Source organism: Leucoraja erinacea, unplaced genomic scaffold (genome assembly GCF_028641065.1).
Source record: "Leucoraja erinacea ecotype New England unplaced genomic scaffold, Leri_hhj_1 Leri_63S, whole genome shotgun sequence".
NCBI classification, from domain to species: Eukaryota; Metazoa; Chordata; class Chondrichthyes; order Rajiformes; family Rajidae; genus Leucoraja; species Leucoraja erinaceus.
The window spans coordinates 525,526-553,140 of NW_026576553.1; the positions used below are offsets into that span (position 1 = coordinate 525,526).

Genomic DNA, 27,615 nt, shown 5'->3' on the forward strand with positions numbered 1-27,615 from the left:
TCCCCCTTATCCTTAAGCTGTGACCCCTTGTCCTGGACTTCCCCAACATCGGGAACAATCTTCCTGCATCTAGCCTGGCCAACCCCTTAAGAATTTTGTAAGTTTCTATAAGATCCCCCCTCAATCTCCTAAATTCTAGAGAGTATAAACCAAGGGCCACATCTAACTCCCTCTTAAATATAGCCAATTAGTTTAGAGGGATATGGGACAAACGCGGGCAGGTGGGACTAGTGTAGCTGGGACATGTTGGTTAGCATGGAAGGATTGGGCCGAAGGGCCTGTTTCCGTGTTGTATGACTTGATTGCATTTATGTATCTAATTATGTGATCTGTTTGGATAACATGCAGAACAATGTATTTCACTGTACCTCAACAGACGATAACTTGACTTGAATGGATAGTGTGTGCTCCCTGTGTGTGCGTTTGTGTGTGCGTGTGCATGGTTATGTGTGTGTATGTTTGTGTAAGAGCACACGGGTGTGTTTTTGTATATGTTTGCGTGTGTGTGTGTTTGTGTGAGTGTGTGCATGCTTGTATGTAGATGTGTGAGTGTGCAAGTTTGTGTGAGTGCAAGTGTGTGTCTGCATGCGTGTAAGTGTGTCTGTGTGCGTGTGGTGTGCGTGTGTGAGTGTGACTGAGTGTTTATGTGTGAGTGAGTGTGTGTCTGCGCATGCTTGCAAGTATATGTGTGTGTGTGTGTGCACGTTTGTGCGTGTGTATGTGGGTGCGGCCCATGTGCGTGTGCGTGTGTGTGTGTGCGGCCCATGTGCGTGTGTGCGTGTGCGTCCATGCGTCTGTGTGCGGTCGTGCGTGTGTGTGAGAGCGCATGAGTGAGTGCGTGTGCGTGCATGAGTGCGCGCGTGTGATCGCATGCACGTGTGTGTGTGTGCTTTTATGCGTGTGTGTGCGTTTGTGCATGTGTGTTCATGCGTGCGTATGTGCGTGCATGAGAGCGTGCGTGTGAGTTTGTGCACATGTGTGTGCGCTCGTGCGTTTGTATGCGTGCATGAGAGCGCGCGTGTGAGTTCGCGCGTGAGTAGCGTTCGTGCGTGTTGGTTCGTGCATGAGACCGCGCGTGTGGGTGCATGCGTGTGTGTACGCGTTCGAGCGTGTGTACGCGTGTGTGTGTTTGCGTTCGTGCATGACAGCGCACGTGTGAGTGAGTGCGTGTGTGTGAGCATGTGTGTGCATGCGTGTGTGTGCGAGCGTGTGCGTGCGAGCGTGTGCCACATTCACACCGCCTCTCCCCGCGCACTCACGGTTGGTGCGAGCAGCCAGCCAGCCGCTCTCAGCGCTGTCTCTCTCTCATTCTCCGGGTCTCTGCGTTTCAGACCAACATCCCGTTCCTGCAGAACGTGCTGAGCAACGAGCAGTTCCTGTACGGCATCGTGGACACTCAGTTCATCGACGAGAATCCCGACCTCATCCTCCTGCGGCCCGTACTGAACCGTGCACAGAAGCTGCTACACTTTCTGGGTGAGTCCAGCCTAAAGTCCCGGGATGGCGGGACCGTCATATGCTGAGAGAACGGAGCGACTGGGCTTGTACACTCTGGAGTTTAGAAGGATGAGACGGAATCTCATTGAAACATATAAGATTATTAAGGGCTTGGACATGCTAGAGGCAGGAAACATGTTCCCGATGTTGGGGGAGTCCAGAACCAGGGGCTACACACACAGTTTAAGAATAAGGAGTAAGCCATTTAGAACGGAGACGAGGAAACACTTTTTCTCACAGAGAGTTGTGAGTCTGTGGAACTCTCTGCCTCAGAGGGCGGTGGAGGCAGGTTCTCTGGATGCTTTCAAGAGAGAGCTGGATAGGGCTCTTAAAGATAACGGAGTCAGGGGATATGGAGAGAAGGCAGGAACGGGGTACTGATTGGGGATGATCGGCCATGATCACATTGAATGGCGGTGCTGGCACGAAGGGCCGAATGGCCTACTCCTGCACCTATTGTCTATTGTCTATTGTCTAAAGCTTTTGACAAGGACACACAAATAGGAGCTGGTGGTATTGGGGGTAGGGTATTGGCATGGATGGATCCACTGTTCAAGATGTGGACTCTGAAACACCGGAGAGACCAAACGCAGACTGCGCGAACACCTTCGCTCACCATCTACATCTCTCGTCTCCCTTATCCCTAACCAGTCTGCAGAATGGTCTCGACCCGAAACGTCACCCATTCCTTCTCTCCAGAGATGCTGCCTGTCCCGCTGAGTTACTCCAGCATTTTGTGTCTACCTTTGGAGAGAGAACTGGTTGACCGACAGGAAGCAAAGAGTAGGAATTAACGGGTCCTTTTCAGAATGGCCGGCAGTGACTGGTGGGGTGCCGCAAGGCTCGGTGCTGGGACCGCAGCTATTTACAATATCAATGAACGATTTAGACGAGGGAATTAAATGTGACATCTCCAAGTTTGCCGATGACACAAAGCTGGGTGGCAGTGTGAGCTACCAGGAGGATGCTATGAGGCTGCAGGGTGACTTGGACAGGTTGGGTGAGTGGGCAGATGCATGGCAGATGCAGTATAATGTGGATAAATGTGAGATTATCCACTTTGGTGGCAAGAACAGGAAGGCAGATTATTATCTGAATGGTGTCAGATTAGGAAAAGGGGAAGCACAACGAGATGTGGGGGTCCTTGTACATCAGTCATTGAAAGTAAGCATGCAGGTACAGCAGGCAGTGATGAAAGCGAATGGCATGTTGGCCATCAAGTAAAGGAGCAAAGAAGTCCCACTGCATTTGTACAGGGTCTTGGTGAGACCACACCTGGAGTATTGCGTACAGTTTTGGTCTCCTAATCTGAGGAAAGACATTCTTGCCATAGAGGGAGTACAGAGAAGGTTCACCAGACTGATTCCTGGGATGTCAGGACTTTCATATGAAGAAAGACTGGATAGACTCGGCTTGTACTGGCTAGAATTTAGAAGATTGAGGGGGGATCTTATAAAAACTTACAAAATTCTTAAGGGGTTGGACAGGCTAGATGCAGGAAGATTATTACCAATGTTGGGGAAGTCCAGAACAAGGGGTCACAGTTTAAGGATAAGGGGGAAATCTTTTAGGACCGAGATGAGAAAAAAAAATTCACACAGAGAGTGGTGAATCTGTGGAATTCTCTGCCACAGAACGTAGTTGAGGCCAGTTCATTGGCTATCTTTAAGAGGGAGTTAGATGTGGCCCTTGTGGCTAAAGGGATCAGGGGGTATGGAGAGAAGGCAGGTACAGGATACTGAGTTGGATGATCAGCCATGATCATATTGAATGGCGGTGAGGCTCGAAGGGCCGAATGGCCTACTCCTGCACCTATTTTCTATGTTTCTATGTTTCTATGACACAAAGCTGGGTGGCAGTGTGAACTGTGAGGAGGATGCTATTAGAATGCATGGTGACTTGGACAGGTTGGGTGAGTCGGCAGATGCATGGCAGATGCAGTATAATGTGGATAAATGTGAGGTTATCCACTTTGGTGGCAAAAACAGGAAGGCAGATTATTATCTAAATGGTGGCCGATTAGGAAAAGGGGAAGTACAACGGGATCTGGGGGTCCTTGTACACCAGTCATTGAAAGTAAGCATGCAGGTACAGCAGGCAGTGAAGAAAGCGAATGGCATGTTAGCCTTCCGGGGGATTTGAGTGTAGGAGCAAAGGGGTCCCACTGCAGTTGTACAGGGCCCTGATGAGACCACATCTGGAGTATTGTGCGTAGTTTTGGTCTCCTACTTTGAGGAAGGACATTATTGCTATTGAGGGAGTGCAGCGCAGGTTCACCAGGTTAATTCTCGGGATGGCGGGACTGACATATGATGAAAGAATGGATCGACTGAGCTTGTATTCGCTGGAATTTAGAAGGATGAGTGGACATCTCATAGAAACATATAAAATTCTTAACCTGTACAGGCTAAAAATGTTCCCCATGTTGGGGGAGTCCAGAACCAGGGGCCACAGTTTAAGAAAAAGGGGTCGGCCATTTAGGACATTTTCAGCCAGAGAGTTGTGAATCTGTGGAATTCTCTGCCACAGAAGGCAGTGGAGGCCGATTCACTGGATGGTTTCAAGAGAGAGTTAGATTTAGCTCTTAGGGCTAACGGAATCAAGGGATATGGGGTGAAAGCAGGAACGGGGTACTGATTTTGAATGATCAGCCATGGTCGTATTGAAAGGCGGTGCTGGCTCGAAGGGCCGAATGGCCTACTCCTGCACCTATTTTCGATGTATCTATGTATCCAAGATTATTTTTTGGGCACCATATCTGAGGAAGGATGTGCCGGCTCTGGAGAGGGTCCAGAGGAGGTTTACAAGAATGATCCCAGGAACGAGTGGGTTAACATATGATGAGCGTTTGTCGGCACTGGGAATATAGAATATAGGTGCAGGAGTAGGCCATTCGGCCCTTCGAGCCTGCACCGCCATTCAATACGATCATGGCTGATCATCCAACTCAGTATCCTGTACCTGCCTTCTCTCCATACCCCCTGATCCTTTTAGCCACAAGGGCCACATCTAACTCCCTCTTAAATATAGCCAATGAACTGTGGCCTCAACTACCTTCTGTGGCAGAGAATTCCACAGATTCTCCACTCTCCGTGTGTGAAAAAAAAAATGTTTTTCTCATCTCGGTCCTAAAAGATTTCCCCCTTATCCTTAAACTGTGTGACCCCTAGTTCTGGACTTCCCCAACATCGGGAACAATCTTCCTGCATCTAGCCTGTCCAACCCCTTAAGAGTTTTGTAAGTTTCTATAAGATCCCCATGGCTGATCCATCTCTCCCCCTAACCCCCGACACCCACACTAGATGTCTATGTATCTGTCAATAGAATCCATCTGTATCTACCTATCTCTGCCCTAAAAATATTCGCCGACTTGTGGCCTCCACAGCCTTGTGTGGCAAAGAATTCCACAGATTCACCCTCCCCCCTCCTCCCTCTGACTAAAGAAATTCCTCCTCATCTCCTTCCTAAAAAAAATTCATCCTTTAAGTCCAAGGCTGCGCCCTCTAGTCCTAGACTCTCCCTCCAGTGGAAACATCCTCACCCACATCCCTCACTGAAAAACGACCTTCACTGTAGGAGAGAATGGATGATTTCTCAGGCAATGTGTGGACTGATATTGCCGCAACATCCTCACCTTATAAAGGATCTTAATAATAACTGGATTATTAAAAATTACACAGAGTAACGTTACGAGACCATATAATTTTATTTATCCCAGGAGGGAATTTGATTTGCCAACAGTCGTAAAGACGAGATACATGCAACGTGAACTTAAAGCGATGAGTGGAAAGGATTGGGGGGGGGTGCAAAGATTGGGAAGGTTGGGGGGGGTGGTCAGTCTCCGTCTCAGTCGACCCCACGACACAGAAGGGGGAGGGGTTGTCTAGTTTGATAGCCACAGGGAAGAAGGATCTCCTGTGGCGTTCTGTGCTGCATCTTGGTGGAACCAGTCTGTTGCTGAAGGTGCTCCTCAGGTTGACCAGTGTGTGTCATGGAGGAGGGGGTGAGCTGTATTGTCCAGGATGCTCCGCAGATAGACAATAGGTGCAGGAGTAGGCCATTCGGCCCTTCGAGCCATCACCGCCATTCAATATGATCATGGCTGATCATCCAACAGTATCCCATCCCTGCCTTCTCTCCATACCCCCTGATCCCTTTAGCCACAAGGGCCACATCTAACTCCCTCTTAAATATAGCCAATGAACTGTGGCCTCAACCACCTTCTGTGGCAGAGAATTCCACAGATTCACCACTATCTGTGTGAAAAATGTTTTTCTCATCTCGGTCCTAAAGGATTTCCCCCTTATCCTTAAACTGTGTCCCCTAGTTCTGGACTTCCCCAACATCGGGAACAATCCTCCTGCATCTAGCCTGTCCAACCCCTTAAGAATTTTGTAAGTTTTTATAAGATCCCCCTCAATCTTCTAAATTCTAACGAGTACAAGCCAAGTCTATCCAGTCTTTCTTCATATGAAAGTCCTGACATCCCAGGAATCAGTCTGGTGAACCTTTTCTGTACTCCCTCTACGGCAAGAATGTCTTTCCTCAGATTAGGAGACCAAAACTGTATGCAATACTCCAGGTGTGGTCTCACCAAGACCCTGTACAACTGCAGTAGAACCTCCCTGCTCTTATACTCTTATGATACAACGGTGATTGGCCTCATCAGCAACAACGATGAGTCAGCCTATAGGGAGGAGGTCCAGCTCCTAGCAGCATGGTGCGCTGACAACAACCTGGCCCTTAACTCCAAGAAGACCAAGGAGCTCATTGGAGACTTCAGGAAGTCTAGGGGCGGCACGCACACCGCCATCCACATTAACGGGACAGAGGTGGAACGTGTTTCCAGCTTCAGGTTCCTGGGGGTCAACATCTCCGATGACCTCTCTTGGACCCACAATACCTCAACTCTGGTCAAGAAGGCTCACCAGCGTCTCTTCTTTCTGAGGAGACTGAAGAAGGTCCATCTGTCTCCTCAGATCCTGGTGAACTTCTACCGCTGCACCATCGAGAGCATCCTTACCAACTGTATCACAGTATGGTATGGCAACTGCTCTGTCTCCGACCGGAAGGCCTTGCAGAGGGTGGTGGAAACTGCCCAACGCATCACCGGTTCCTCGCTCCCCTCCATTGAGTCTGTCCAAAGCAAGCGTTGTCTGCGGAGGGCGCTCAGCATCGCCAAGGACTGCTCTCACCCCAACCATGGACTGTTTACCCTCCTACCATCCGGGAGGCCCTACAGGTCTCTCCGTTGCCGGACCAGCAGGTCCAGGAACAGCTTCTTCTCTTATTCTATGTCGCTCTTCTAGGGAGATGCTAACTGCATTTCGTTGACTCTGTACTGTACACTGCACAATGACAATAAATTTGAATCTGAAACTGAATCTGATCCTCCCCTCCAAGACCAACTTCCCGTGAATCCAACTCCAACTCCCACTCCGCCCCCAGGACGGAGCTGGCGTTCCCGATGTGTTTTGTTGATCGTGTTGGCGTCGGCGGCCTTTGACCTGCTGCCCCGGCTCACGGCATCGAAGAAGATGGCCACTGGCCACCACCGACTGGTAGAACATCTGCAGCATCTTACTGCAGATGTTGAAGGAGCGGGGCCTTCTCAAACAGTCCAGCCGGCTCCGTCCCTTCTTGTACAGGTGCCTCAGCGTTCCTGGACCAGTCCGGTTTACTGTCCAGGTGTCAACTCCAAAGTACTTGTACTCCTTGGAGAAGGGTGAAGGAGGTTTGGGAAGTTTTAACATGAGGTGTTGAGTTTTGGGACGTCTAACAAGGGCAGGACCTACACAGTTGAATGGCCGGCCTCTGGGTAGTGTTGGAGAGCAGAGGGATCTAGTGCATGGTTCCTTGAAGGTTGAGTCGCAGGTCAACAAGGCTTTTGACACTTTGGCCTCCATCAGTCAGAGTATTGAGTATAGAAGTTGGGAGGTCATGTTGCAGTTGTATAAGACGTTGGTGAGACCGCATTTAGAATATTGTGTTCAGTTCTGGGCGCCATGTTATAGGAAAGATGTTTTCAAGCTTGAAAGGGTTCGGAGAAGATTTACGAGGATGTTGCCAGGACTCGAGGGTGTGAGCTACAGGGAGAGGTTGAGCAGGGCTGGGTCTCTATTCCATGGAGCGCAGGAGGATGAGGGGTGATCTTACACAGGTGTACAAAATCATGAGAGGAATAGATCGGGTAGACGCACAGAGTCTCTTGCCCAGAGACTTGAATCGAGGACCAGAGGACACAGGCTCAAGGTGAAGGGGAAAAGATTTAATAGGAATCTGAGGGTTTAACTTTAACACAAAGGGTGGTGGGTGTATGGAACGAGCTGCCAGAGGAGGTAGTTGAGGCTGGGACTCTCTCAACATTTAGGAAACAGTTGGACAAGTACATGGATAGGACAGGTTTGGTGGGATATGGACCAAGCGCAGGCAAGTGGGACTAGTGTAGCTGGGACATGTTGGCCAGTGTGGGCAAGTTGGGCCGAAGGGCCTGTTTCCACACTGTATCACTCTATGACTAATATCTCTGTAGCGAGACATGAATTGGAAGACAATCACAGGTATGTCAGCGCACAGGCCCTGTATAGTACACACCAAATTCAAAATCTCCTTCACTAATGTAGACAAAAATGCTGGAGAAACTCAGCGGGTGAGGCAGCATCATAGATGATAATAGACAATAGACAATAGGTGCAGGAGGAGGCCATTCGGCCCTTCGAGCCAGCACCGCCATTCGATGTGATGATGTCTGATCATCCCCAATCAGTACCCCGTTCCAGCCTTCTCCCCATATCCCCTGACTCCGCTATCTTTAAGAGCCCTATCTAGCTCTCTCTTGAAAGCATCCAGAGAACCGGCCTCCACCGCCCTCTGAGGCAGAGAATTCCACAGACTCACCACTCTCTGTGTGAAAAAGTGTTTCCTCGTCTCCGTTCTAAATGGCCGACCCCTTAGTCTTAAACTGTGTGTGGCCCCTGGTTCTGGACTCCCCCAACATCGGGAACATGTTTCCTGCCTCTAGCGTGTCCAAACCCTTAATAATCTTATATGTTTCAATAAGATCCCCTCTCATCCTTCTAAACTCCAGAGTGTACAAGCCCAGCCGCTCCATTCTCTCAGTATAATGACAGTCCCGCCATCCCGGGAATTAACCTTGTAAACCTACGCTGCACTCCCTCAATAGCAAGAATGTCCTTCCACAAATTAGGGGACCAAAACTGCACACAATATTCCAGGTGTGATCTCACTAGGGCTCTGTACAACTGCAGAAGGACCTCTTTGCTCCTATATTCGATTCCTCTTGCTATGAAGATGCTGCCTCACCCGCTGAGTTTCTCCAGCATTTTTGTCCACCTTCGATTTTTCCAGCATCTGCAGTTCCTTCTTCAACATTTCCTTTACTAATGATTCATTTCATAGTTTGGCGCTCTGTAAATTTCTTAATGTGATACTTGGTTCCGAGTTATTAATTATAGTGGAGCAGCGCAGCCCATTAGAGGCAATGAGCAGAGAAATCGGTGGAAGTATCAGGAGAAATATCCCCCTTGGAATGGAGTTGAGGAGGAATTTCTTCAGCCTGAGGGTGGTGAATCTGTGGAATTATTTGTAGGCCACGTCAGTGACTGTTTTTAAGGCGGAGATTGATAAGATTCTTGATCAGTGCGGGTGTCCGGGGTTACGGGGAGAATGGGGGAAGGACGGGGAGATAGATCAGTGGATATAGTGTATCTAGACTTTCAGAAAGCCTTTGATAAGGTCCCGCACGGGAGACTGGTGACTAAAATTAGAGCACATGGTATTGTGGATAGAAAATTGGTTGGCAGACCGGAAGCAAAGAGTAGGAGTGAACGGGTCCTTTTCAGAATGGCAGGCAGTGGCGAGTGGAGTGCCGCAAGGCTCGGTGTTGGGGCCGCAACTGTTTACCACATATATTAATGATTTGGAAGAAGAAATTAGCAGCAACACTAGCAAGTTTGCGGATGACACTAAGCTGGGTGGCAGTGTGAACTGTGAAGAGGATGTCAGGAGGTTGCAGGGTGGCCTGGACAGGTTGTGTGAGTGGGCAGATGCGTGGCAGATGCAGTATAATATAGATCAATGTGAGGTTATCCACTTTGGCGGCAAAAACAAGGGGGCAGATTATTATCTCAATGGAGTTAGGTTAGGTAAGGGGGAGGTGCAGCGAGACCTGGGTGTCCTTGTTCACCAGCCACTGAAAGTTGGCGTGCAGGTACAGCGGGCAGTGAAGAAAGCTAATGGAATGTTGGCCTTCATAACAAGAGGAAACCATAACAAAACAAGGGGGGGATTGTCCCCACCCCTCAAAACATAGGGTGGAACAGCCCACCCCCCGTTCCCCCCAAGATTTCCGCCCATGTCAGTGGAGGCCAAGTCAGTGGATATTTTCAAAGGCAGAGATAGATAGAGTCTTGTGTCGGAGGAAGGAACTGCAGGCGTTGGTTTCAACCGAAGATAGACACAAAATGCTGGAGTAACTCCGCGGGACAGGCAGCACCTCTGGAGAGAAGGAATGATCAGTACGGGGGTGCAGGGGGGAAGGCAGGAGAATGGGGTTTGGAGGGAGAGGTTGACAAAAATGCTGGAGGAACTCAGCGGATGAGGCAGCCAGCATCTATGGAGCAAAGGAACAGGTGACCTTTTTGGTCGAGACCCTTCTTCAGACTGATGTGGGGCTGGATTGGGGGGGAGGGGCGGGAAGAAGAGAGGAAGAGTCGGAGACAGTGGGAGAGCTGGGGAGGGGAGGGGAAGGAGGGAGAAAGCAGGGACTACCTGAAATTGGAGAAGTCAATGTTCAGGCATGGTTGAATGGGGGAGTAGACTTGCTGGGGGCCGAGTGGCCTAATCCCGCTGCTGTCACTTGTAATCATTGCTGCCGCCTTTTATTCCAGGTCATGTGATGGTTAACGGGCCAGTGACCCCGATCCCAGTCAAGGCGAAACCCACCACCATAGACGCCATCGTTCCGCAGGTTCCTGTCGGTAAGTGCCTGGTTATCCACTCTACTGTGGAGGTTATTTCTTCACTTTCAACCTGTCCCGTTTTCTTGCCGAGCATTCCCAAGCTCCCAACTTGTTCTCCGGGTCTGGTGGCGACAAAGAGTCATACGTACATATGTTCACAAGTTCATAAACTCGGCCTTCAAGCCTACTCCGCCACTCGATCATGGCTGATCTATCTCTCCCTCCTAACCCCATTCTCCTGCCTTCTCCCCGTGACCCCTGACCCCTCACGATGGGAGAAGGTACAAACTCCGTACGGACAAGAGCTGGTGGTCCTGGGATCGACGGCCGTCGTGAGGCAGCAGCTCCACCCGCTGCCACGCCACGCCCACCACGCCCGCCCCACGCCACGCCACGCCCACCACGCCCGCCCCACGGCGGACCCGAGATTGCCGACCGACGCCAACACGGACTCACCTCCATAGATGGTAGAAGAGCAGCGGAATGTTCAGCCCCAGCGTGACCCACTCCCCCGCGCACGTGAACATCACGCAGAACAGCCCGTGGATGGAATATTCCGGAAGCACCAGCTGAAACAAGCTGGTCCAAGGGGCCAAAACGGTATCAGCAACACATCAGGTCCTAACCGCATGAGGTCATAAGTGATAGGAGCAGAATGAGGCCATTCGGCCCATCAAGTCCACTCCGCCATTCGATCACGGCTGATCTATCTCTCCCTCCTAACCCCATTCTCCTGCCTTCTCCCCTTAACTCAGGCGCGTGGCCAGATTTTGGACTGCTGTTCCAACGTTCAGAAGTCCATACGTTCCCTACGTCTATGGGCGCCTGAGACCCGGGTCCGATCCTGCCAGCGCGGAGTTTGCACACTCTCTCCGAGACCTGCGCGGGTTTCCTCCGAGATCCTCAGTTTCCTCCAAAATTCCACGTATTTGTAGGTTAATGGGCTTGGTGTAAATGTAAATTATCCCCAGTGTGTGTCGGGGTTAGTGTTAACGTGCGGGGAGCGCTGGTCGACACGGACCCGGTGTTTAACCGCGCTGTATCTCTAAATAAAAAACCACCTCCTCCGGCAGCTCGTTCCATCCGCCCACCACACTTTGTGTGAAAAAGTCACCCCTCAGATTCCTATTAAATCTTTTCCCCTTCACCCTAAACCTATGTCCTCTGGTCCTCATCCCCCTCCTCTGGCCCTCGATCCGCTCCTCTGGTCATCGATCCACTCCTCTGGTCCACGATCCCCCTCCTCTGGTCCACGATCCCCTCCCCCTGGCCCTCGATCCCCTCCTCTGGTCCACGATCCCCCTCCTCTGGCCCTCGATCCCCTCCTCTGGTCCACGATCCCCCTCCTCTGGCCCTCGATCCACTCCTCTGGTCCACGACCCCCCTCCTCTGGTCCACGATCCCCTCCTCTGGCCCTCGATCCCCCTCCTCTGGTCCTCGACCCCCCTCCTCTGGTCCTCTATCCCCTCCTCTGGTCCTCGACCCCCCCCTCCTCTGGCCCTCTATCCCCTCCTCTGGCCCTTGACCCCCTCCTCTGGTCCTCGATCCCCTCCTCTGGTCCTTGATCCCCCTCCTCTGGTCCTTGATTCCCCTCCTCTGGTCCACGATCCCCCTCCTCTGGTCCTCGATCCCCCTCCTCTGGTCCTTGACCCCCCTCCTCTGGCCCTCGATCCCCCTCCTCTGGTCCTTGATTCCCCTCCTCTGGTCCACGATCCCCCTCCTCTGGTCCTCGATCCCCCTCCTCTCTGTCCTTGACCCCCCTCCTCTGGCCCTCGATCCCCCTCCTCTGGTCCTTGATTCCCCTCCTCTGGTCCACGATCCCCCTCCTCTGGTCCTCGATCCCCCTCCTCTGGCCCTCGATCCCCCTCCTCTGGCCCTCGATCCCCCTCCTCTGGCCCTCGATCCCCTCCTCTGGCCCTCGATCCCCCTCCTCTGGCCCTCGATCCCCCTCCTCTGGTCCTCGATCCCCCTCCTCTGGCCCTCGATCCCCTCCTCTGGTCCTCGATCCGCTCCTCTGGCCCTCGACCCCCTCCTCTGGTCCTCAATCCCCTCCTCTGGTCCTCGATCCCCTCCTCTGGCCCTCGATCCCCTCCTCTGGCCCTCGATCCCCTCCTCTGGTCCTCGACCCCCCTCCTCTGGTCCTCGACCCCCCTCCTCTGGTCCACTATCCCCCTCCTCTGGTCCTCGATCCCCCTCCTCTGGTCCTCGACCCCCCTCCTCTGGTCCTCGACCCCCCTCCTCTGGCCCTCGATCCCCCTCCTCTGGCCCTCGATCCCCCTCCTCTGGCCCTCGACCCCCCTCCTCTGGCCCTCGATCCCCCTCCTCTGGCCCTTGACCCCCTCCTCTGGCCCTCGATCCCCTCCTCTGGCCCTCGATCCCCCTCCTCTGGTCCTCGACCCCCCTCCTCTGGTCCACTATCCCCCTCCTCTGGTCCTCGATCCCCCTCCTCTGGCCCTCGATCCCCCTCCTCTGGCCCTCGATCCCCCTCCTCTGGTCCTCGATCCCCCTCCTCTGGTCCTGAACCCCCTCCTCTGGTCCACGTTCCCCTCCTCTGGCCCTCAATCCCCCTCCTCTGGCCCTCGACCCCCTCCTCTGGGCAAGAGACTCTGTGCATCGACACTATTGATGGGGCAGTCGGTGGCTGTCGAGGATAGACAATCTAGAAGCTGCTTAAAGTATCTCCCTTATTCAATTAATATTTTTGACAGCATTAATTATCTTTTTTTTGTAATACAATTCAATGATTCCATGATATTTTATTGACATTCAGTGTATAGTGTGGCACGGTGGTGCAGCCTCACAGAGCCGATGACTCGCTTTCCATCCCAAACACGGGTGCTGTCTGTATGGAGTTTGCATGTTCTCCCCGTGACCCGCGTGGGTTTTCTCCGAGTGCTCCAGTTTCAATAGACAATAGGTGCAGGATTAGGCCATTTGGCCCTTCGAGCCAGCACCGTCATTCAATGTGATCATGGCTGATCATCCACAATCAGTACCCCGTTCCTGCCTTCTCTCCATACCCCCTGATCCCATTAGCCACAGGGGCCACATCTAACTCCCTCTTAAATATAGCCAATGAACTGGCCTCAACTACCTTCTGTGACAGAGAATTCCACAGATTCACCGATTGAAACATACAACCGTACAAACATTTTTCACACAGAGAGTGGTGAATCTGTGGAATTCTCTGCCACAGAAGGTAGTCGAGGCCACACAGTTCACTGGCTATATTTAAGAGGGAGTTAGATGTGGCCCTTGTGGCTAAAGGGATCAGGGGGTATGGAGAGAAGGCAGGTACAGGATACTGAGTTGGATGATCAGCCATGATCATATTGAATGGCGAATGGTGCAGGTTCGAAGGGCCGAATGGCCTACTCCTGCACCTAATTTCTATGTTTCTATGTTTCTAAACTCGGTACAGGCAAGCACCCGTGTCGGGATCGAACCGGGGTCTCCGGCCCTGCCTGGCAGACGGGCACGGACTCTACCCGCTGCGCCACCGTGACCGTCCACCACTAGTGAACTAAACCCGCCCTTAACACTGCATTGAATTTCTCCAGCCCCTGAAGCCTGCAGTTCATTGCCTGGGTGAACAGTTGATGCTTTCTCTAATCCAGGCATGAAGTGACTGGAATCTGATTAGCAAGTTCCCTAAATCGCAGGGGTTAATGCCATTTGAAGATCTGGTGCAACCAATTTCCGCTTACCCTGCAGGGTCCCAGGAGGGCCGTGGATCAGAACACTAATAATAATAGCGATTTGTTTGGGAGCTTCTGCATGTGTCGGCCGTACATTCTCCAAAGCCGCCTGCTTCCCTCAACTGCTTTTATTGCCGCCCTTGGCGATAAAACCTCGCCAATTAAAAATTACAGACAGAGGCTGATCAAACACGTTGCTGCAATCATTCGAAGATAGGCTCGGCACGGTGGGGCCTGTTTCCGCGCTGTATCTCTCAACCAAACTCGCGGTGGCGCGGCGGGTGGAGCTGCTGCCTTACAGCGCTTGACAGCGCCGGAGTCCCGGGTTCGATCCCGGCTACGGGCGCTGTCTGTACGGAGTTTGTACCTTCTCCCCGTGGATTTTCTCCGAGATCTTCGGTTTGCAATGAGGGGTAGAATCTGGCGGGAAATGGTGGCAATACGGAAAGAGTATAATTGGTTTAGCGATAATGGCGGCACGGTGGATAGCGGTGGAGTTGCTGCCTCACAGCGCCGGAGACACGGGTTCCATCCTGACTACGGGCGCGGTCTGTATGGGGAGTTAGGAGGGAAAGATAGATCAGCCATGATTGAATGGCGGAGAAGACTTGATGGGCCGAATGGCCTCAATCCTGCTCCTATCACTTCTGGGAAACCACGTCGGACGACCGCACGTTCGGGTGACCCCGTGACCCCTGGACGGAGCGGTGGCGCAGCGGTAGAGTTGCTGCCTCACGGCGCCAGAGACCCGGGTTCCATCCCGACTACGGGCGCTGTCTGTACGGAGTTTTACCGTCTCCCCGTGACCTGCGTGGGTTTTCTCCGAGATCTTCAGTTTCCTCCCACACTCCACAGACGTGCAGGTTTGTAGGTTAATTGGCTTGGTGTAAATGTAAATTGGCCCTAGTGTGTGCAGGGTAGCCCTAATGTGCGGGGATCGCTGGTCGGCACGGACTCGGTGGGCTGAAGGGCCTGTTTTTCTGCACTGTATCTCTAAACTAAACTAAGTCATAGGAGCAGAATTAGGCCATTCGGCCCATCGAGTCAATCATGGCCGATCTACCTCTCCCTCTCAGCCCCATTCTCCTGCCTTCTCCCCATAACCTCTGATGCCCGCACTAATCGAGATTCTGTCAATCGCCACTTTAAATATACCCAATGATTTGGCCTCCACCATCGCCTGTGGCAATGAATTCCTCACATTCACCTGCCTCGGGGCAGTGTCTGTCGCTGGATGGAGGCGCAGCGGGTAGTACTGCTGCCTCGCAGCGCCAGAGGCCCAGGTTCGATTCGGACTACGGGTGCTCTCTGTGCGGAGTTTGCACGTCCTTCCCGTGACACTCCAAGATCTTTGCTTTCCTCCCACACTCCAAAGGTGTACAGGTTTGTTGGTTAATTGGCTTGGTGTGAATGTAAAATTGTCCCTAGTGTGTGTGGGATAGTATTAGCGTGCGGGGATCGCTGGATTGTATGAAATAGAATTGGGTGCTGTCCCTGCGTACATAACACCCATTGGATGTTCTTGGCAGGAAAATGGTGTTAGGTGGGGGAGATAGATCAGCCATAAAGTCTTATGGTCATAAGGGATAGGATAGAATTAGGCCATTCGGCCCATCAAGTTGACCATCATTCAATCATGGCTGATCTGTCTCTCCCTCCCAACCCCATTCTCCTGCCCCCTCCACATAACCTCTGTCGCCCACCATGACTTAATGGCGGAGTAGACTTTGATGGGCCGAATGGCCTAATTCTGCTCCAGTCACTCATGAACTTATGAAATGTAGAAACATAGTAAAATTGGTGCAGGAGTAGGCCATTCGGCCCTTCCAGCCAGCACCGCCATTCAATATGATCATGGCTGATCATCCAAAATCAGTACCCCGTTCCTGCTTTCTCCCCATATCCCTTGATTCCATTAGCCCTAAGAGCTAAATCTAACTCTCTCTTGAAAACATCCATCGAATCGGCCTCCACTGCCTTCTGTGGCAGAGAATTCCACAGATTCACAACTCTCTGGGTGAAAAAGTTTTTCTTCATCTCGTCCAAAATGGCCGACCCCTTATTATTAAACTGTGTGTGACCCCTGGTTCTGGACTCCCCCAACATGGGGAACATTTCCCCAGCATCTAGCCTGTCCAATCCTTTAAGAGTTTCCTCCCGCACTCCAGGTTTGCAGATTAATTGGCCTCGGCAAAGATTGTAAATTGTCCCTGGTGTGCCTAGGATAGTGTTAGTGTGCGGGGATCGCTGGTTGGCGAGGACTAGGTGGGCCGAAGGGCCTGTTTCTGTGCTGTATCTCCAAAAGAAAATGAATGAAGTTAGATAGAGCTCTAGGGCCTAGCGGAATCAGGGGATATGGGGAGAGGGCAGGAATGGGATAATGATTGTGGATGATCAGCCATGATCACATTGAATGGCGGTGCTGGCTCGAAGGGCCGAATGGCAACTCCTGCACCTTTTGTCTATGTTTCTATGTTTCTATCTCCTCCTCCTCTCTCTCCGTCCCTCCCTCCCCTCCCCTCATGTTCTTGCCAGCTCATTTCGAAGAGTGGGGTCTCAGCCCATTCCTTCTCTCCAGAGTTACGGCCTACCCCGCTGAGTTACTCCAGCTTGTTGTCTCCTCCCCCCTCCCCTCCCCCAGAATAACTGACTGAAGTTGCCTCACAAATGACGAACTTAATCCAATTTTCGCCGAAGTCTAGCATCTGGGGGAAAGATTTTGCACGGATCTTAGTTTTCATTTGGAGCCACCAACCACCTCCCAAGCAAAAGTATTCCACATTTCCAATTCTGCGCCTGCCTTCGTCTTAAATCAGAACTCGCGGATTCGGTCACCCAAGTGGGACAGGTCCCTTTACTGTCTCCGACTACATTTTATCTCTGTGCCGCCCACTCCCCAGACATCACCAGACTCACCAGACTGATTCCTGGGATGTCAGGACTTTCATATGAAGAAAGACTGGATAGCCTCGGCTTGTACTCGCTAGAATTTAGGAGATTGAGGGGGGATCTTATTGAATCTTACAAAATACTTAAGGGGTTGGACAGGCTAGATGCAGGAAGATTGTTCCCGATGTTGGGGAAGTCCAGAACAAGGGGTCACACAGTTTAAGGATAAGGGGGAAATCTTTTAGGACCGAGATATGAAAAACATTTTTCACACAGAGAGTGGTGAATCTGTGGAATTCTCTGCCACAGAAAGTAGTTGAGGCCACACAGTTCATTGGCTATATTTAAGAGGGAGTTAGATGTGGCCCTTGTGGCTAAAGGGATCAGGGGGTATGGAGAGAAGGCAGGGATGGGATACTGAGTCGGATGATCAGCCATGATCATATTGAATGGCGGTGCAGGCTCGAAGGGCCAAATGGCCTACTCCTGCACCTATTGTCTATGTTCCAAGTTTCTATGTATGGAAACCTCTGGTCACCTTGCGCCCCACCCAAGGTTTCCGTGAGTCCCCTATTGTCTATGTTTCTATGTTTCTATCAGTCCGAAGAAGGGTCACGACCCGAAACGTCGCCCATTCCTCCTCTCCAGAGTTGCTGGCGAACCCACTGAGTTACTCCAGCGTTTTGTGTCCACCTTCGTACAAAGTCCCGCGGTCGGGATCGAACCCTGGCGCCGCAAGGCCGCGACAATACCCGCTGCGTCACGGTGTTGCAAAGCGTAGAGTGACTGTACTCTATTCAAAAAAAAGGAGCTGGTTCTCATTGTGGATCCCATTGAAGAAACACAAGTGGAAGATGATGAAGATTTACCAGTGTGCCGACTTTGAATGGAAGCTTTCTTTCCCAGCCAGTTAATAGCAGAAATCCCTTTCATGGCCCCGCTTGCAGCCTGGCTCCCTATCTGGTATTAAGTCGGCTTAATCCTTAATTCTCATTACTGAATGCATTGGAAGCTGCCAGCAACCAGCGTAAAATCAATGGAACAAGAAAAAAGGATTAATCGAGTAAAGAATGGAGATGTAATTATACTCTTACGGGCATGCTTTGAAAGTAAAACGTTGTCATATCTCCATAAAATGCCCTTGACGACAACCAAACTAAGTCCCATGTACACTCACAAGAGCTGGCAAACACACATAGACACAAAATTCTGGAGTAACCCAGCGGGGCAGGCAGCATCTCCGAAGAGAAGGAATGGGTGACGTTTCGGGTGGAGACCCTTCTTCGGATCCGAGACGTCACCCATTAGTTTTTCTCCAGAGATGCTGCCTGACCCGCTGGGTTACTCCAGCATTTTGTGTCTTATAGACAATAGGTGCAGGAGTAGGACTAAGGGGAAAAAAAATTTCCCCTTAGTCAGGCAGGTGGGACTAAGGGAAAAAAAAATTGTTCGGACGGACTTGTAGGGCCGAGATGGCCTGTTTCCGTGCTGTAATTGTTATATGGTTATATGGTTATATAGTAGGCCATTTGGCCCTTCGAGCCAGCACCGCCATTCAATGTGATCATGACCGATCATCCCCAATCAGTACCCCGTTCCTGCCTTTTCCCCATATCCCCTGACTCCGCTATCTTTAAGAGCCCTATCCAGCTCTCTCTTGAAAGCATCCAGAGAACTGGCCTCCACCGCCCTCTGAGGCAGAGAATTCCACAGACTCACCACTCTCTGTGAGAAAAAGTGTTTCCTCGTCTCCTTTCTAAATGGCTTACCCCTTATTCTTAAACTGTGTGGCCCCTGGTTCTGGACTCCCCCAACATCGGGAACATGTTTCCTGCCTCTAGCATGTCCAAACCCTTAATAATCTTATATATTTCAATAAGATCCCCTCTCATCTTTCTAAACTCCGGAGTGTACAAGCCCAGCTGCTCCATTCTCTCAGCATATGACAGTCCCGCCATCCCGGGAATTAACCTTGTAAACCTACGCTGCACTCCCTCAATAGCAAGAATGTCCTTCCTCAAATTAGGTGTCGACCCGAGATATCACCTATTCCTTTTTCTCCAGAGATGCTGCCTGACCCGCTGAGTTACTCCTGACTGAAGAAGGGTCTCGACCCGAAACGTCACCCATTCCTTCTCTCCAGAGATGCTGCCTGTCCTGCTGAGTTCCTCCAGCATTTTGTGTCTTATCTTTGGTTTAGACCAGCATCTGCAGTTCCTGTGAGCAGGACAGCAGGATCGAACAAAGAGCACGGATTTCGTTTATTTAGAGATACAGCGCGGAAACAGGCCCTTCGGCCCACCGAGTCTGTGCCGACCAGCGATCCCTGTACACTAGCACTATACACACACACACTAGGGACAATTTACATTTACGCCAAGCCAATTAACCTATAAACCTGTACGTCTTTGGAGTGCGGGAGGAATCATCGAAAGATTCAATAGAAATCTGAGCTGGACACAAAGTGTTGGAGTCACTCAGCGGGACGGGCAGCATCTCTGGAGAAAGAGGAATAGGTTGCATCTCGAGTCGGGGCCCTTCTTCAGAGTTGCCGAAGGGCCTGCTTCCGTGCTGTACAACTCTCGGACTCAACGATATCAAAGAAGTTAGCAGGTTAGGGTTGGAACTGATTGACAAGATGCAATACTCTCCTTCACTCTGGGTAAAGAATACAAAACAGGTCAAGTAAGTGCAGGAAGGATAGAAACACAGAAACAGAGGAAATAGGTGCAGGAGGAGGCCATTCGGCCCTTCGAGCCAGCACCGCCATTCATGGTGATCATGGCTGATCATCCACAATCAGTAACCCGTGCCTGCCTTCTCCCATTATCCCTTGACTCCACTAGCCCCTAGAGCTCTATCTAACTCTCTCTTAAATCCATCCAGTGACTTGGCCTCCGCTGCCCTCTGTGGCAGAGAATTCCGCAAATTCACAATTCTCTGGGTGAAAATGTTTTTCCTGATCTCAGTTTTAAATGGACGACCCCTTTTTCTAAGACTGTGTGGCCCCTCGTTCTGGACTCTCCCAGCATTGGGAACATTTTTCCTGCATCTAGCTTGTCCAGTCCTTTTATAATTTTATACGTTTCTATAAGATTTCCCCTTGTCCTTCTAAACTCCAGTTAATACAAGCCTAGTCTTTCCAATCTTTCCACATATGACAGTCCCGTCATCCCGGGGATTAACCTCGTGAACCTACGCTGCACTGCCTCAATCACATGGATGTCCTTCCTCAAATTAGGAGGCCAAAACTGTACACAATACTCCAGATGTGGTCTCACCAGAGCCCTGTACAACTGCGGAAGGACCTCTTTACTCCTGTACTCAAATCCTCTTGTTATGAAGGCCAACATGCCATTAACATTCTTCACTGCCTGCTGTACCTGCATGTTTACTTTCAGTGGCTGGTGTGCAAGGACACCCAGGTCTCGTTGCACTTCCCTTTTTCCTAATGTGACACCATTGAGATAATAATCTGCCTTGTTCTTGCTGCCAAAGTGGATAAGCTCACATTTATCCACATTATACTGCATCTGCCACGCATCTGCCCACTCACTCAACCTGTCCAAGTCACCCTGCAACCTCCTAGCATCCTCTTCACAGTTCACACTGCCACCAAGTTTTGTGTCATCTGCAAATTTGCTAGTGTTACTTTTAATCCCATCATCTAAATCATTAATATATCTTGTAAATAGTTGCGGTCCCAGCACCGAGCCTTGCGGCACTCCACTCACCACCGCCTGCCATTCTGACAGGGGCCAGTTTCTTCCTACTCTTTGTTTCCTGTCTGCCAACCAATTCTCTATCCATGTCAACACCCTACTCCCAATACCATGTGCTCTAATTTTGCCCACTAATCTCCTGTGTGGGGCCTTATCAAAGGCTTTCTGAAAGTCCAATACAGTACATCCACTGGCTCTCCTTCATCCATTTTACTTGTAACATCCTTAAAAAATTCCAGAAGATTAGACAAACAGGATTTCCCTTTCATAAACCCATGCTGACTTGGACTAATCCTTTTACTGCTATCCAAATGCCCTATTATTACTTCTTTAATAATTGACTCCAGCATCTTCCCCACCACCGATGTCAGGCTAACTGGTCTATAATTCCCTGTTTTCTCTCTCCCGCCTTTCTTGAAAAGTGGGATCACATTAGCTACCCTCCAATCCACAGGAACTGATCCTGAATCTATAGAACATTGGAAAATGATCACCAATGCGTCCACGAATTCTAGAGCCACCTCCTTGAGGACCCTGGGATGCCGACCATCAGGCCCTGGAGATTTATCAACCTTCAGTCCAATCAGTCTACCCAATACTATTTCTCGCCTAATGCAAATTTCTTTCAGTTCCTCTGTCTCCCTAGATCCTCTGTCCTCCAGTACATCTGGAAGACTGTTTGTGTCTTCCTTAGTGAAGACAGAACCAAAGTACCTGTTCAACTCTTCTGCCATTTCCTTGTTGCCCATAATAATGTCACCTGTTTAATAATGTTACCCACATTTGTCTTTACTAATCTTTTTCCCTTAACATACCTAAAGAAGCTTTTACTGTCCTTCTTTATATTCTTATAGAAACATATAAAATTCTTAAGGGGTTGGATAGGCTAGATGCATGAAAAACGTTCCCCATGTTGGGGGAGTCCAGAACCAGGGGTCACACACAGTTTAAAAATAAGGGGTCGGCCATGTCGGACTGAGATGAGGAAAAACCTTTTCACCCAGAGAGTTGTGAATCTGTGGAATTCTCTGCCACAGAAGGCAGTGGAGGCCGATTCACTGGATGTTTTCAAGAGAGAGTTAGATTTAGCTCTTGGGGCTAACGGAATCGAGGGATATGGGGGAGAAAGCAGGAACGGGGTACTGATTGGGGATAATCAGCCATGATCATATTGAATGGCGCTGCAGGCTCGAAGGTACTCCTGCACCTATTTTCTGTGAACTGCAGATGAAATGTGTAGGAAGGAACTGCAGATGCTGATTTAAACCGAAGATAGACACAAAAAAACTGGGATAACAGCTGGACAGGCAGCATCTCTGCCACAGAGGGTAGTTGAGGCCAGTTCATTGGCTATATTTAAGAGGGAGTTAGATGTGGCCCTTGTGGCTAAGGGGATCAGGGGGTATGGAGAGAAGGCAGATACAGGATACTGAGTTGGATGATCAGCCATGATCATATTGAATGGCGGTGCAGGCTCGAAGGGCCGAATGGCCTACTCCTGCACCTAATTTCTATGTTTCTATGTTATGACAGGCCCTTAACTCTCTTGACAACATCCAGTGAATCGGCCTCCACGGCCTCCTCTCTGGGTGAAAACATGTTTCCTCATCTCAGTAGTAAATGGCCAACCCCTTATTCTTAAACTGTGTGACCCCTGGTTCTGGACTCCCCCCACATGGGGAACATTTTTCCTGCATCTAGCCTGTCCAATCCCTTAAGAATGTTACATGGTTCTGTACGATCCCCTCTAAATTCCAGTGAATACAAGCCCAGTCGACCCATTCTTTCATCATATGCCAGTCCCGCCATCCCGGGAATTAACCTGGTGAACCTGCGCTGGGCTCCCTCAATAGCAAAGTCTCTCTCCCTCTCAAATGAGACTTTCTCCCACCCTTTTCCCAGCCGATAAACAGCTTTCAGGGAAGCTTTTTTTTGCCTGCCAAAATCACGGAAGAAGCAACAGGAAGAATGTCATAAATCCGGAATGACTTAAGAGGACGTGTGGGAAAGAACTCCAGATGCTGGTTTAAACCGAAGATAGACACAAACAGGCTGGAGTAACTCAGCGGGGCAGGCGGCATCGCCGGAGAGAAGGGATGGGTGACGTTTTAAGGGTCGAAACCCTTCCACAGACTGAGAGTCAGGGAAGTGGGAGACACGGAGATAAGGAAGTGTAAGGTGTGAAAGCAGGGCAAAGGGGCTGGCGCAAAGGGGCTCCGCTGCACTGGACACGAGGATATTTCTCATCGATGAAAAATAAAAGAGTTATTAGTGTTTAGAAAATGTTGAGATTCCTTTTCCTGAAGGCCACACCCCTTCTGGAGGGACTATAAGACCCAGAAGTGTTGAGTGCCTCAGTCAGTTCGTTGCGTACTACACGTCAGCCCATTGCATTTAGCAGGAGTGGTCTATCTTGCTTCGCTATAGGATCATTGGTCGTAGGTACTCGTGGCATCAAGTAGGCCCGGGGCGTTTTTTCTAGCCTGGTGAAAAATGTCCACGAGTGAAAAAGGTTGTGAATTAGGTGGTGAAAGCGGGACAGGCCCTTTAGTGTGCGGGGATCGCTGGTCGGCACGGACCCGGTGGGCCGAAGGGCCTGTTTCCGTGTTGTATCACTAAACTAAACTAAACTAAACACTTGCCAGATCTTTACCATTCACTGCGTACGTCCTGCCCATGACCCACGTCCCGCTGAGTTACTCCAGCATTTTGTGCCTTATCTTCGTTTTAAACCAGCATCTGCAGTTCCTTCCTACACGTGAAACACTCAATGTGTCATCGTATAAACTCCAGCATCTCCTGCCCCTTGGTCATAGAGTGTTACAGCGCGGAAACAGGCCCTTCGGCCCAACATGTCCCACCTACAATAGTCCCACCTGCCCGCGTTTGGCCCTTATCCCTCCAAACCTGTCCTATCCATGTACCTGTCCAACTGTTTCTTAAACATTGGGATGGTCCCAGCCTCAACTACCTCCTCCGGCAGCTCGTTCCATACACCCACCGCCCTTTGTGTGAAAAAGTTACCCCTCAGATTCCTATTAAATCTTTTCCCCTTCACCTTAAACCTATAATAATAATAATAATAATAATAATAATAATAATAATAATAATAATAATAATAATAATAAATACGTTATTGATCCCCTCAGGGAAATTCAGATTATCAAAAGCCAACAACCAACAAACCCATGCATTCAGAACGAAAGCAGACAAGCATTACATAAAATACAATATGCACTATACCTGAAAGCAATAAATACTTAAAAAGACCAAATATTACCAAAAAAAGACCAAATAAAGACACTCTCCTTCCCTTCTTCCCCCCACCCCCAACCCTTCGCTCCTCCCATCCATACCCCTCTCCTCCCTCCCTCTCTCCCTCTCCCCCCCTCCCTCTCTTCCCCCTCCCTCTCTGCCCCGTCCCTCTCTTCTCCCTCCTCTCTCCTCTCCCTCTCTCCTCCCTCTCTGTCTTCCCTATCTGCCTCTCCCTATCGCTCCCCTCCCTCTCTGCCCCCTCCCTCTCTCTCCCCTCTCTCTCTGCAGCCTCCCCCTCCCTCCCTCCCCCCCCCCCCCCTCCCTCCCTCCCCCCCCCTCTCCCTCCCCCCCCCCCCCCTCCCCCCCCCCCCCCTCCTCCCTCCCCCTCTCTCCCTCCCTCTCTCTCCCCTCCCTCCCCCCCTCTCTCCCCCTCCCTCTCTCTCCCTCTCCCGCTCTCTCCCCCTCCCTCCCTCCCCCCTCCCTCTCTCCCCCCTCCCTCTCTCCCCCCCTCCCTCTCTCCCTCCCCCCCCCTCCCCCTCTCTCCTCCCTCCCCCCCCTCCTCTCCCCCCCCTCTCTCCCCCCCCTTCCCTCTCTCCCCCCCCTCCCTCCCTCTCTCTTCCCTCCCTCTCACTCTCCTTCCCTCTCTCTCCCCCTCCCTCTCTCCCCCCTTCCCTCTCTCCCCCCTCCCTCCCTCCCTCCCTTCTCCCTCTAAAAGCACCCCCTTACAGCCTAGCGGTCAGTATTATGCAATCTAATGGCTGCAGGGGTGAAGGATGTCAAGTCAAGTCAAGTCAAGTTTATTTGTCACATACACATACGAGATGTGCAGTGAAATGAAAGTGGCAATGCTCGCGGAACAACAAAACATCCAAACAAATTATAAACACAATCATAACACACATATTATTTTACATAATAAATAATAGAAGGAAAAACGTTCAGTAGAGTTAGTCCCTGGTGAGAAAGGCGTTTACAGTCCGAATTGCCTCTGGGAAGAAACTCCTTCTCAACCTCTCCGTTCTCACCGCATGGCAACGGAGGCGTTTGCCTGAACGTAGCGGCTGGAACAGTCCGTTGCAGGGGTGGAAGGGGTCTCTCATGATTTTGTTTGCTCTGGAGTTGCACCTCCTGTTGTATAGTTCCTGCAGGGGGGTGAGTGAAGTTCCCATAGTGCGTTCGGCCGAACGCACTACTCTCTGCAGAGCCTTCTTGTCCTTGGCAGAGCAATTCCCGAACCATAATTATAACCACAATTCCCGAACCATAAAAGAACCAATGTCCTGAGCCGCTCTGTTCTACAGCTCAGGGAGAGGAGCCCCTTGTTGTTCCGTCTGCTCCTCTGACCCTCATGGAGTTTCATGGAGGGGGTGCCCGGAGTTGTCAAGGATGACCCGCACCTTGCTCCTCATCCACCACAGAGTCCACTCTCCTCCCCCCAGCATTGAGCTAGATCTTTTCACCAGCTTGTCCAGCTTCTTGCTGTTTTTAGCAGTGATGTTGTTACCCCAGCAGACAACAGTAAGGAGATAGCAGATATTAGTAGTAAGCACAAGGTAGTGATTGTGGGAGATTTCAACTTTCCACACATAGACTGGGAAACACATTTGTAAATGGGCTGGATGGGTTGGAGTTTGTAAAATGTGTGCAGGATAGTATTTTGCAGCAATACATAGAAGTACCTACTAGAGAAGGGGCAGTGCTGGACCTCCTGTTAGGAAATGAGACGGGACAGGTGGCAGAGGTATGCGTTGGGGAGCACTTCGGGTCCAGTGATCACAATACTATTAGTTTCAATATAATTATGGAGAGGGTCAGAACTGGACCCAGGGTTGAGATTTTTGATTGGAGAATGGCTAACTTTGATGAGATGCGAAATGATTTAAAAGGAGTGAACTGGGACATTTTGTTTTATGGGAAAGATGTAGAAGAGAAATGGAGGACATTTAAAGGGGAAATGTTAAGAGTACAGAATCTTTATGTTCCTGTTCGGTTGAAAGGAAACAGTAAAAATTGGAAAAAGCCCTGGTTTTCAAGGGAAATTGGACACTTGTTTGGAAAAAGAGAGAGATCTACAATAATTATAGGCAGCATGGAGTAAATGAAGTGCTTGAGGAGTATAAGGAATGTAAAAAGAATCTTAATAAAGAAATTAGAAAAGCTAAAAGAAGATATGAGTTTGCTTTGGCAAGTAAGGTGAAAGTAAATCCAAAGGGTTTCTACAGCTATATTAATAGCAAAAGGATAACGAGGGATAAAATTGGTCCATTAGAGAGTCAGAGTGGACAGCTATCTGCAGAGCCAAAAGAGATGGGGGAGATATTGAACAATTTCTTTTCTTCGGTATTCACCAAGAAGAAGGATATTGAATTATGTGAGGTAAGGGAAACTAGTAGAGTAGCTATGGATACTATGAGTTTCAAAGTAAAAGAAGTACTGACACTTTTGAAAAATATGAAAGTGGATAAGTCTCCAGGTCCTGACAGGATATTCCCTAGGACATTGATGGAAGTTAGTGTAGAAATAGCCGGGGCTATGACAGAAATATTTCAAATGTCATTAGAAACGGGAATAATCCCCGAGGATTGGCGTACTGCGCATGTTGTTCCATTGTTTAAAAAGGGTCCTAAGAGTAAACCTAGCAATTATAGACCTGTTAGTTTGACTTCAGTGGTGGGCAAATTAATGGAAAAGATACTTAGAGATAATATATATAAGCATCTGGATAAACAGGGTCAGATTAGGAACAGTCAACATGGATTTGTGCCTGGAAGGTCATGTTTGACTAATCTTCTTGAATTTTTTGAAGAGGTTACTAGGGAAATTGATGAGGGTAAAGCAGTGGATGTTGTATATATGGACTTTAGTAAGGCCTTTGACAAGGTTCCTCGTGGAAGGTTGGTTATGAAGGTTCAACTGTTGGGTATTAATGGTGAAGTAGCAAGATGGATTCAACAGTGGCTGAGTCTAAGGATGTCCATACTGCTGTTGAATTCCTGTGGCCCCATCAGTACGTCCCAGTCTGTGTGCATTGAAAGCAGGCCTTCAGTCATTCACTGGCCTCTGTTGTCCACTTTCCAAAAGACCGGGTGGATGTAGGCTGTCTAGGAACACAGGGTTTGTAAGAACGCCTTAGGTAAACCAGGTTGTGATCTGATTTGCCAAGCGGTGGAAAGGCTAAGACACTATAGGCCTCCTTGACATTGACATAGCACAAGTCCAGAGTCTTATTGTGCCTTGTTGGACAGTCAACATAATAATAATAATAATAATAATAATAATAATAATAATAATAATAATAATAATAATAATAATAATAATAATAAGTTTATTTATATAGCACATTTATAGTCAATTTTCATTGACCCCAAAGTGCTTTACATAATTTAAAAATCAGTTCCATACAAAGCATAAAGATGGGTTAACAAAATAATAAAATGCATAAACAGGACACAACATGTAACATAAACATCCACCACAGCATTCATCACTGTGGTGGAAGGCACAAAAAATTTTGGCCGTCCTCCTCCATTTCCCCCCATTCCCCCCCCCCCCCCCGTGGACAAGACCAGAGTC

General features: G+C 50.0%; 1 protein-coding gene across 1 annotated transcript in view; it reads left to right on the forward strand.

Moving 5' to 3' along the window:
• The window catches only part of LOC129694371 (pyruvate carboxylase, mitochondrial-like), a 538,031-nt gene that overhangs the window by 422,081 nt on the left and 88,335 nt on the right, over positions 1–27,615 (forward strand). The window contains exons 11-12 of the mRNA XM_055631071.1: positions 1,332–1,476; positions 10,407–10,496. Of these exons, the coding sequence (XP_055487046.1) occupies positions 1,332–1,476; positions 10,407–10,496 (235 nt within the window). The remainder of the gene's footprint in view (positions 1–1,331; positions 1,477–10,406; positions 10,497–27,615) is intronic.